This window comes from Panthera uncia, chromosome B1, assembly GCF_023721935.1.
Source record: "Panthera uncia isolate 11264 chromosome B1, Puncia_PCG_1.0, whole genome shotgun sequence".
NCBI classification, from domain to species: domain Eukaryota; kingdom Metazoa; phylum Chordata; class Mammalia; order Carnivora; family Felidae; genus Panthera; species Panthera uncia.
In genome coordinates, this window is record NC_064811.1 from 1,876,398 (window position 1) to 1,887,617 (window position 11,220).

The window sequence follows — 11,220 nt, forward strand, 5'->3', positions numbered from 1 at the left end:
GGGAGGCGGGCGCCGCGGGGCCGGGCCCGGGGCCGTGTCGCTGCGCGCAGGGACGGCGGGCCGCCGCGTGGACGCCGTGAGTACCGAGCCGCGCTTCCTGCGGGAACAAAGGCGGGCGTGGGCCGGCTGGGCGGGGCGCGGGGCTGTGTCGCGGGGGCCGGGGACGTGCCTTTGTTCGGAGCCTCCTCCGCTGTTGGCGGGACCCGGGCCGAGGGGTTGGTTTGGGGCAGATGGAGCCGGAGGGGGGCAGCCTGAGTGACCCAGGCAGAGGCCGGGGGAGCAGCCCCGGACGTTTGGTGGAGGGTGCTGGTTTGCCAGCAGCAGAGTGGTTTTCTTTGTGTGTGTGTTTGGGAGTGGGAGCTGTAGGGGCAGGAGTCCCAGAGGACGGGGCCTCTGGGTCTAACCCTAGTGACTCATTGGGACACTGACCACACACCCAGTTCAGTCCAACTCCACTGGGGCCCCAGGAGGGACCCGGCACCAGGTTCAGGCAGGCACAGGCAAAACGGTGCCCGGTGGGGTTGCTGTTCAGAGGGACCAGTGGCGGGGGACCCGAATATGAGGTGGCTCACAGAAGAGGGGACTCAGAACCTGGGTCTTGAAGGATGAATAGGAGTTCTTCATGTGAGAAGGGGTAGTGGTCAGTCATTCCAGGCAGAGGCCGGAGCCTGGCATGTTTCAGGGAGAGCAGCTGGGGTGAACAAGAGGCTGGACAAGGGAGAGGGCTGACGCTGGCACTTGGAATGTCAGGTCCTGCGGGCCTGAGTTAACCCTGAGGCAGTCAGCCTGCCCCTGGTGACTGTGCGCGGTGTGGTCCTTGCCTGAATGATGCCCCAGCTGATGGGGAGGCAGGGTGGATACCAGCCAGCCCACTGGATGGTCATCACGGCCACTGCCGATAAGGGTGTGCTGTGTGCCGGGCTGTGTCCACTCTGTCTTTCCATTCTACAGTTCCAGCAACTGAGGCCTAGGGGTCCCCCAGAAAGCCAAGCCAGGATGGGAAGTGGGGACTCTTGACTACCTGTTTTCCTGCTTCCTGGGCTCAGGGCCTTAAGGAAGGGATGGACTGAAGCTGGCGAAGGGCAGGCAGGAGTGGAGGGTGGGGCATTTGAGGGCCATGCCCCTCACCCCTTCCCTGCTAAAGGGTCAAAGATGGTTGAGAGGGTGACCAGGGCCTGGCCCAGCCCCTGTACCTCTTTGACTTCATTAGGCTGTGACCCTACTCATCTGCTAGAAGCCCTCCGTGGCTGTCCCCATCGTAGGTTCACATAGCACTCAGATTTGGGGTGGTTATGGCCCAAGGCTTGATTTATCCAAGCCAGTGGGTTGTTTTTTTTTGTTTGTTTTTTTTTTGTTTTTTTGGTTTTTTTTGAGAGAGAGCAGGAGCAGGGGAGGGGCAGAGAGAGAGGAAAAGAGAGAGAATCCCGAGCAGGCTTCGTGCTGTCAGCACAGAGTCCAATGTGGGGCTTGAACTCATGAAACATGAGCTCATGACCTGAGTGAGACAAAGAGTTGGACCCTGAATCGAGTGAGCCATCCAGGTGCCCTTGGGCCAGTGGTTGTTTGAATTCACTCACGGTGGTCCCTCCCCTTCCTTGAATTCAGTAGGCGTGTGCTGAGTAAACCAGTGACAGTGAAGGAACACACTCAGTTCTCAGAGTCCTTGGGGCTCAGGTTTGTGGCCAAATAGACCAGAGGCCAACCATGTGGACCAGTTGGCCCTTTCTCTCCCTGGGGTCCCACCAAGAAGCCTGGGGCCCCACCAAGAAGCCGGGGGCTTTCCGAAAGGAGTTTCCTCACCCCTTGCTGACCCTTCACACTGTCTTCAGCATCTTGGCAGTATCCCCCACTGCATGCCCTCAGCTTTGCCGTCTTCTGTCCCCCAGCCCTGGCTGAGACCTGTCTCCTCCTTTTACTGCAGCTTCATGGCGGCCGAGGAGATGCACTGGCCGGCCCCCATGAAGGCCATTGGTGCCCAGAACTTGCTGACCATGCCCGGGGGCGTGGCCAAGGCTGGCTACCTGCACAAGAAGGGTGGCACCCAGCTGCAGTTGCTGAGATGTGAGTCCTCTGGGTGGTAGGGCGCATGACGGGAGGATGTGGGGACAGGGCTGAACCCCAGCCCTGCCGCCCCACTGCCCTGGTGGACCTCCATGGGCAAGCGACCTGTCTCTCTGAGCCTCTGCCTCCTTCCGTGGTGGGCCCTCCAGAGTTTTCCATCCCTCCATGGTGGCCGGTGCTGCCTGGGGGTGCTGAGGTCAGCCTCCCCACTCCCCAGGATCGTGGGAGGATTCGGGGTGTTACTGCTAAGTGGAGATAGGATGGGCATTTGGTGCACAGCGCTGACCATCGGTCCAGGGCAGCTTCAGTCTGCAGCCAGGGGCTGGGGGCCCTCGGTGGCCTGGTAGGTCTGGCCTTGCGCTATCCAGTGGGTGTTCAGTGAGTTGGTTGGTCACTCGGTCCCTTAGTGAACTAACGTGCCAAGACCCAGCTGGGTGCTGGACCTTCAGAGTTGCGTGAGGCCAAAGCTCTGGTCCCTGGGATAGCATTTTGGGAGAGGGTGGGAGCCCCCAGGTCTGGGAGATGCCCGGTCATTAAGACATTGAAGGCCAGAGAGCATCAGGGCCTTGTTTGTCCTTCCGCCCAGGCCTTTGTTCCAGCAGCGCCCTCCGCCAAGGACTCCCAGGCACCGTGCTGCCTTACGGAGGTACCACAGGCTGGGCTGCTGGTCTGCTCTGGCCTTTGGACAGGGAGCCTCCAAGGAGGGGCTGCAACTGATGTGCCCCTAGGCCCGGGAGGGACTGTCTGGGAATAGGACAGTGGAGCGTGGGGGTTCACTGTAACTGTATAGGCTGGTGTTTGGCTCCATGCCAGTGGCTCTTCGGGCCTCTTTGCCCCGACCCTCGCTCTGCCTTCCTAGGGTGGAAAGAGGTGGCCATGGCCTCTGGCCCTGGCTTTGCCCTTCTCTGAGCCAGCCTCTCTGGTCACGGTCTGCCCCTGCCCCGGGAACGGCCAGGCCTGCCTTGGCGCTCGGGCTGGTCAGCAAGCGCATGGATCGTTTACATTTGGACTCCGTGGGAGGGGCAGCATGCTAGCCCAACTCCAGGCCCTTCCATTTAGTGGGGTTCAAAGGCAGGAGGTCTGGCCTCGGGTCACCCAGGGCCTCTGGGAGTGGCCCCCAGAGTGGGGTCTGCCCGGCAGCCTCTCGGGGCTCACCCTGTGCCCTTGCCACACTTGCCCTTGCCCTCAGGGCCCCTGCGCTTTGTCATCATCCATAAGCGATGCGTCTACTACTTCAAGAGCAGCACGTCCGCCTCCCCGCAGGGTGCCTTCTCGCTGAACGGCTATAACCGGTAAGTGCCCGCTACCCGCCGGCCCCAGTAGAGCCCTGGCCAGGCCAATCCCAGGTTCCCACCCAGGGAAAGTTTGGGCTCTCCCGAGATGGCTCACACCCCACCCACCCTGGATCGCGTCCAGCATTCTCCCCTCCTTCTTGGCCTCTATGTGGCCTCCTCACGACCTCCCTCAGGTCTCCCCGGCTTCAGGGCCTCCTGGGCTGGGGCCGGCTCCTTGCTTTACACATGCCATGGGCTGGGTCCACCCAGTGAGCGCCTCCCTGCTGATGGGGTTCCCCTGGGGTCCCCCAGGGAGGGATGTTTCCTTTTCCCAAACACACCACCCTGACCTCGGGGGATGGTGCAGATGGGCACGCCTGCCCCAGGTGCCTGGCCCCACGGGCTCCCCCGTGGCAGTGGGGGCAGGGCGGAGGCTGACATGTTAGGGCCCCTAACAGGCAGGCCAGGGGCCAGGTGGGGCTGAGGTGGGCAGCGAGGCTGACGTGTCCTTGGTTTGGAGCCCCGCATGCTGCTGCTCCCAGGATGACCTCCCAGACCCCAGAACCATGTCTGCCCATCCCTGTCCCTGCCTACGTGCTTTGCTCTGCCTGAAGCATCTAGGCCTTTGGCCTGGAGAGTGAGCAAGGTGGGACTGCCCAGACCTGCCAGTGTCCTTGGGGGCGTGCTGGGTGCTGAGGCCTGCCCAGGTGCTGACCGCTGGCCCCGTGCCCTCAGGGTGATGCGGGCGGCTGAGGAGACGACGTCCAACAATGTCTTCCCCTTCAAGATTGTCCACATCAGCAAGAAGCACCGCACCTGGTTCTTCTCCGCCTCCTCTGAGGATGAGCGCAAGGTGAGGCTGCCTCCAGGGGCAGGGAGCTGGCAGGGGTACTATCCTGGCCCCGAGGGGACGTGGGGGGGCAAGGTGCCAGGCAGGTGCTGTTCCTCAGTCCTCTTCCTTCCGTCTGTAGCCTAGTCCGGCACCACACTCTTGGAAGCTGTGTCAGGAAGAGCCCTGAATGGGCTGAGGGGAGGCCAGGGCCCCAGGAAGGCTGCCAGCCAGGGCAGTGAGGGCAGGCAGGGTGAGGGAGGGGCAGGCCCCGGACAGCGCTGTGCTCACCGCAACCCGGACTGATCCACAGGGCTGGATGGCCTTGCTGCGCAGGGAGATCGGCCACTTCCACGAGAAGAAGGACTTGCCCACAGACGCCAGGTGGGCCTGGGCATGGGAGGCATGGGCAGGGTGTCCCCAGGGCCACTGGGTTGACATGTGTGCCTACCTCCCAGCTTCCGGGGGCCTGACCCAGAATCGCCTTCTTGATGAGTTTTCTTGAAGGTGCAGCCAGGCTGTGTGTGTGTGTGTACGTGTGTGTGTGTGTGTGTGTGTGTCCCGGAGTGTATAAGTGCGTGTGTGCACACCCATTGGTGGTTTCTGTTCAGGGGCCGTGTGTGATTTTACCTGCCCGCCTGGAGGCCCAGCACTTGTAGCTCAGAGCTTCAACTTCCTAGTCCCCTGACGCTCACCCTGGCGCGTTGAGACTGAGACCAGAGTGAGTCCCCCAGGGCACTGGCTCAGTCCATCCGGGTCTCAGTGACCTCACCGTGAGGTGGCCCAGCAGGCAGCAAGGGCCCTTTGGGCAGGAACAAAAACCATCCTGTCCTTTCAGAGCTGAGGAAACTAAGGCCCAGAGAAGGCTGGGCACACCTGAGGCCATCCCACAAGTGCCTGCCTGCCCCCAGAGCTCCTGGCCCTGAGCCTTATAGCAGGCTTAGCTCAGAACTGACTGGAGACCCAGAGGTGGGCAGTGGGATGTGGGGCTGGCCCTGAGGCCTGGCCCTGTCTGGTCAGTCAGGGGAGGCACCACAGCCTCCAGTCCCTGTGTCTGTTTTTATCACCTTGTGTGGGTCTTTTCTTTTTTAAGTTTATTCATTTTTGAGGGAGAGAGAGAGAGAGAGACAGACCAAGCACGAGTGGGGGAGGAGTAGAGAGCGAGGGACACACAAAATCTGAAACAGGCTCCAGGCTGTGAGCTGTCAGCACAGAGCCTGATGTGGGGCTTGAACTCATGAACGTGAGCTGAAGTCAGATGCTCAACCAACTGAGCCCCCCCAGGTACCCCCTATGTCTTTTCTCGTTTTGTGTTTGTCTGTGGGTCCAGCTCTGTATATGTCTGTGTGTGTCTGTGTCACGTTTGTGCTCATGTCCTCCTCTGTGTGTGTCTCTGTGCATATGTATCCATACGTGTGGGTGCAAAGGACTCCCCCCTGCACAATGCTCACTCCCTCCCCCCCCACACTTCAGTGACTCCAGCTCAGACACAGACAGCTTCTACGGTGCAGTCGAGCGGCCTGTGGACATCAGCCTCTCTCCATACCCCACAGACAATGAAGGTGAGGCCTGTCTCTGCAGCCCCTGCCCCACCACCTCTCGGCACCTGGCTGCGGCAGTGACAGGATCAGTCCCTCCTCTCTGGCTGCCACCAAGGAGGGGAAACATATCTGGCTGTCCTTGATCTGTCCGTTTGTCTTCCCCAGGCAGCCTGGGTCCTGGGTTCACACCCGGCCCACCTGGTCTTTGCCCAGTGCCTCCCTGACTCTTGGCTGCCAGTGTTCTGAGGGCACCTGCCCTGCCACCCAACCCTGGGTGCGGCTGGGCCTGGGCTGCCCTAGGTCTGACCCTCTGTCTGCCTCACAGACTATGAGGACGAGGACGACTCATACATGGAGCCCGACTCCCCTGAGCCCGTGGAGCCCGAAGGTAGGTGGGCAACCTGTGAGCCTGGGGCGCTCACGGGGCTGGGGCCTAGAGCAGAGCCCTTCCTGGGCTGGGAATGCTGGCCAGAATCCTGCTCTGGGTGGCCTCCGTTTCCCTGTTGTGTGCACTCTGGCTGGCTCTGCTCACCTGACCCTCCAGCCTCTGCAGTAAGCCTGGGATGGAGGGGGAGGATTTACAAATAAGTGAGCTGGGGGCCCACACTTGTGATGCTGGGCTGGGGTGGTCCTGGGGGCCGAGAGGGGGGAAGGAGGGACACTGAGGAGTGGGTGGGGCCAGGGTAGGGCCTACTCCTGTGGCCGATGGCCATCTGGACGATGGCCAGGCTAGCCTGTCGCTTACCGACCCACTCCCACCCAACCTCCCTGGCAAGGGAGACAGGCTTGTACTGGGCATCACACGTATGCATTACAGCAAAGCATAGGGTCCGCGGGAGAGGGCTGTGCCCATTACTCACTATCCTTTCCACTGTCCTGGGGACTTGGGACAAACCCCCTAACCCACAGCCTCCCTGTGTCTCTGCCTCCTCTCCTCCAACGACCTTGTCCTCTGCCCACCTCAACCCCGAGTCCCTCTCAGGTGAAGCAGGTCCAGCCCCTTCCCTCCTACTGGCCCCTCCCTCTGAGGCCACCACCAGGGCCTCCCAGCCATGTGCCAGCTCCCCTCCCAGCACAGAGCCCACAGCTCCATCCTGTGTCCCTCTGCCCCTCCCTGAACTGTGGCCACACGTGGCTGGAGGTGAGCACGCTGGGCCTCGCTTTGCGCCCAGCCGTGCACCTCCAGGGCCAGCGCTCCTGTGCACCTGCCTGCACACTCCCTTCTGAGTGCCCCCTACAAGCAGGCTTTACCTCCCCGTCCCCAAAATGTGTCTTAATATGGTTCCAGCGACCTCCCCATCCCCCGACGCAGCCCTTGGCACCTGTGAATGGAGCTCTACCCGGCCTGGTGCCTTCCCCCCTGCTTCTCAGCCCCCTTGCTCAGCACCAGGTGCCTTGTGCTCCAGGCCCCTCCCACCTCACTCAGCCTTGTACCAGCCCCCTGATGCCCATCCGCACAACCCTGGCCACCCTGGGACTCAGGCCCGGCTCGCTCCTTTCTCTCCAGTCTTAGGCTGCCGGGACAGCCGTGTCACACTGGCATCTCCATCCAGCACCTCTCCTCTGAACCCCAGACCTGTGCCCCGATGCCCACAATGTGTCTTGTAGCACGAGCACACATAACCCTCGCCTTCCACCCCACCTGCTTCTGTCCATCCCCCTCACCTCTGTTGGTGGGAGTTATAGCCTCCTCTAGCTGAGGTCAGGGCCTAGGAGTCCGCCTTGCCTCTTCTCTCTACCTCTGCTTCTGGGAACCTGATGGCTCCTGATATGACATCTAGGCTTCTGGAAGCTTCTGTGGGCTACTTCTGGGGGATGCGTGAGGCAGGCCAGGTGGTGCGGGTTGGTGGTGTTGGCCCAGCCTCAAGCAGGTCATGCTTGCTCACTGACTGGTCTCGTTGCTCTGCAGACACTCTGACCCACCCGCCGGCCTACCCCCCGCCTCCTGTGCCCACGCCCAGGAAGCCAGTCTTCTCCGACATGCCCCGTGCTCACTCCTTTGCCTCCAAGGGCCCGAGCCCTCTGCTGCCACCCCCGCCCCCGAAGCGTGGCCTCCCCGATGCAAGCCTGGCTCCCGAGGACTCCAAGAGGGACGTGCTGGGCCCAAGGCGGCCCGAGCCTGGCCTCAGAGTGCCCACGGCCTCCCGGAGGATGAGCGACCCCCCACTGGGCAACCTGCCAACCATGCCCAACCTCCGGAAACCCCCTTGCTTCCGGGAGAGCCCCAGCCCCAGCCCAGAGCCCCAGGTCCCTGGCCATGGGGCTGGCTCTGCCTCCAGCTCTGCTGGCGTGGCCACTGCCACCTCCAGGAACTGTGACAAGCTCAAGTCCTTCCATCTGTCCCCTCGGGGGCCACCCACACCCGAGCCCCCGCCGGTGCCGGCCAACAAGCCCAAGTTCTTGAAGATGACTGAAGAGGCCCCCCCAAGGGAGGCAGCCAGGCCCGGACTCTTTGTACCCCCTGTGGCCCCCAGGCCTCCTGTACTGAAGCTGCCCATGCCCGAGGCCACAGTCCGGCCCCCCGTCCTGCCCAGGCCAGAGAAGCCACCCCTCCCCCACCTCCAGTGAGTTTACTTGGCACTGGGGCCCCTGGGGTCCCTCCCCAACCTGATGGGTTCTCCTGCTGGTGCCCTGGCCTCCTCGTCTCTGGCCCTCTCTGTCCATGAGGGGTAGCCAGCAGCCCTAGCATAGGAGCGGGAAGGCTCCTGGATAGCCCCAGCCTGGCTAGGCTGAGCAGCCTCCCCTGCACTGGCCCCGGAAGAATGTCCAGCCTAGTGGGTGCTGGGCCTGGAGCCTGTGGCTGCTTGGGGAGCAGTGGGCAAGTTGGGTCTTGGGGGAAACCGGCCTCCCAGAGTCCGTGCTGGGCAACCCGAGGACCCTGCAAGGGTCAAGGGAGAGGCCTGCAGGGCTGCCTGCTCTGGGATAGACGGTAGCGGTGGGAGCTGGGGCTGTGAGCCTCTTGGGGCCAGCGAGCCTGCACAAGCCTCGCTGGTCCACAGCTGTCCTTCCCAGCCCTGCCTGGGGCTCTGGAGCCACCAAGGCTGCCTTTGTGCTCTTCCTGACTGGGAACTTGCCAGAATGTGGAGTATGTTGGTGACTCACCCTGAGGTCTGTGTGGAACACTGTCTTCTTTATTGCTGGGCTGCGTCAGGAGACTGGTGTCCCCTGCTCCCACAGTGTCATTCATACCACAGCCTGTGGTCAGAGATGTTCAGGGCCCTAAACAGTGAAGGCTCTGGGAGCCATGGGGCGAGCCTTGAGTGAGTGTGCTGACCCAGTGCTCCTGGAACCCCTTTGGCTCTGGCTCTCTCCTCCCTAGGGCTCTGTTAGCTCTGCTGCTGTGGGAGGGTGCCTGGGAGGACCCTCTTGCCAGGTGATAGTTCTAGAACTAGAACTATAGAACATAGTTCATAGAACTATGTGACAAGGGGCCATGATGGTACAGACTGGGTCAGTTTGCCAAATGCTACAGGGTTGGGTGTGCCAGGGCCGACTGCCCACGGCCCAGCAGACCAGCCCCGTGTGGTCTCCTTTAATCCTCCTTGAAACCGTAGAGGCTTCAGACCACCTGGCCGCATGTGTGGGACATGTTTGTGGACTCCCATCCATTCACGTGCATCCATTCTCTGTGGCTTTGGGAGGGGCATGACTTGGCCAAGGTCACAAGCTGGTTAGCAGCAGAGCTGGGCCGAGACCCCCAGCCCAGGGCCTTCTCCCACAGCGCCGAGAGTACCCATCTGTCGTGTGACCCCTGACACCAGAGTTCAGGCCCTTAGGACCTCTCTTGCCAGTGGCATTGGCAGCCGTCACCCAAGGGCAGCCAACAGAGGCCTGTTTCAGAGCTTTCTGGTGGAGGCCTAGGGTGTGTGGGGGTGGTGTGCAGGGGTGTGACAGTGATGTCCCTTCCTCTGCTTTTCCCCTTCAAGGCGGTCACCCCCTGATGGGCAGAGTTTCCGGAGCTTCTCCTTTGAGAAGCCCCGACGACTCTCGAAGCCTGAGGACACGAGTGCAGAGGGTTCTGACGATGACTATGAGAAGGTGAGGCAATGGAGAGCTCCGGATCCTGGCACTGGGCAGGTGGCAGTGGGCGGGCTGCAGGCCGGGGTGGCCCCTCACTGGCCACCTCCAGTGACAAGCCCCCAGGACGCTGGAGTTGTCGGGAGTGTAAGCGTGTGCACAGCCCCAGATCTGGGCACAGGCTGGCAGCCCACGGGGTGGGGGGAGGGAGGAGAGGGCTGGTGCAGACCCTGACCCTGACCGCCATTGGCCTCTCTCCAGGTGCCCCTGCCCAGCTCTGTCTTTATCAATACCACGGAATCCTACGAAGTGGAAAGGTCAGCACGAAGCCCTTCTTTCTCCGAATCCCTGTTTTTGCAGATGTGAGGTCCCCTGCCTTTCTGTCCCCCGTCATCTGCTTTGGTGTTAGACAGTGGCTAGCACAGGTGCATGGCCCTGAGCAGACTGGGGAAGCCAGCAAAACAGCGGATGCCATCAGCCTAGTCCCAGTGCTGCCCATCACCCCGGGCAGGGCCCCAAGCCCCACACAGGCCGGCCTCACCACACCGGTTGCTCTCAGACCATGTGCTGCAGAATAGTGAGAAGACAAAAACCTACACTGAGGAGTGAGGCTGGAGGGTCCCTGAGAGGGTTGGCTGTCTGAGGATGGTTTGTTGATGCAGCTGTGTTATTTTAGGCTGTTCAAAGCCACAAGCCCCCAGGGAGAGCCCCAGGATGGACTCTACTGCATCCGGGATTCCTCCACCAAGTCAGGGAAGGTAGGTGCCCAGGGAGGGTGCCCCAACAGTCACCCTGCTGAGTGAAGGCGCCCTGGGGACTGCTGCGTTGTGGGGGGGTTCGTCTGGTTCTGCACACACTTGGGCTGATGGCACGCATCGTGCTTTATAGTATATACATCGCTTCCCTGCACGGCCTCTTATTTCGCATCTCAGCTAGTTCCGTCGTTGGGGTCTCTGCCCAGCAGCCCCTCCCCCATCTATTCTCAGGAACTGAATACTGTCTGCAAGCTGGGATAGTGGCCCAGCCCCCCAGCACAGGCAGGAAATGGGAGGGAAGTGCTGGGGGTCCTGGAACTGATGCGGCTATTTGTTTTTTTTTTTTTAATGTTTACTTATTTTGAGAAAGAGTGTGTGTGTACATGCTCAGAACAGAGAAGGGCCAGAGAGAGAGGGAAGAGAGAGAATCCCAAGCAGGCTCCTCACTGTCAGCCCAGAACCTGATGTGGGGCTCGATCTCATGAACCGCAAGATCATGACCTGAGCCTAAGTCAAGAATTGGACACTTAACCGACGGAGTCACCCAGGCACTGGGCTGGGGGTTTTCATGCACTCTGAAGGGGAGGCTGCTTGGGGCAGTGGGAATAGGGAGAGAGTGCTGGGTCTGCTTCTGCTCCTCTGGGGTGAATTTTGTGACCTCACTGAGCCTCAGTTTTCTTGTCCTTTTTTCCTTCTCCCTCTCCTCCCCCCCCCCCCCCCCCCCCCCCCCCCCCCCCCCCCCC

The 11,220-nt window shown here is 61.6% G+C and overlaps 1 protein-coding gene across 1 annotated transcript in view; it reads left to right on the forward strand.

Annotated features, from left to right (window-relative positions):
* Window positions 1-1,652: 1,652 nt before the first annotated feature.
* SH3BP2 (SH3 domain binding protein 2) overlaps window positions 1,653-11,220 on the forward strand; it is a 14,166-nt gene continuing 4,598 nt past the window's right edge. Inside the window, exons 1-10 of the mRNA XM_049630195.1 lie at window positions 1,653-2,061; window positions 3,251-3,353; window positions 4,071-4,188; window positions 4,478-4,548; window positions 5,638-5,726; window positions 6,031-6,093; window positions 7,615-8,269; window positions 9,632-9,743; window positions 9,984-10,039; window positions 10,399-10,480. Of these exons, the coding sequence (XP_049486152.1) occupies window positions 1,854-2,061; window positions 3,251-3,353; window positions 4,071-4,188; window positions 4,478-4,548; window positions 5,638-5,726; window positions 6,031-6,093; window positions 7,615-8,269; window positions 9,632-9,743; window positions 9,984-10,039; window positions 10,399-10,480 (1,557 nt within the window). The 5' untranslated portion in view covers window positions 1,653-1,853. The remainder of the gene's footprint in view (window positions 2,062-3,250; window positions 3,354-4,070; window positions 4,189-4,477; window positions 4,549-5,637; window positions 5,727-6,030; window positions 6,094-7,614; window positions 8,270-9,631; window positions 9,744-9,983; window positions 10,040-10,398; window positions 10,481-11,220) is intronic.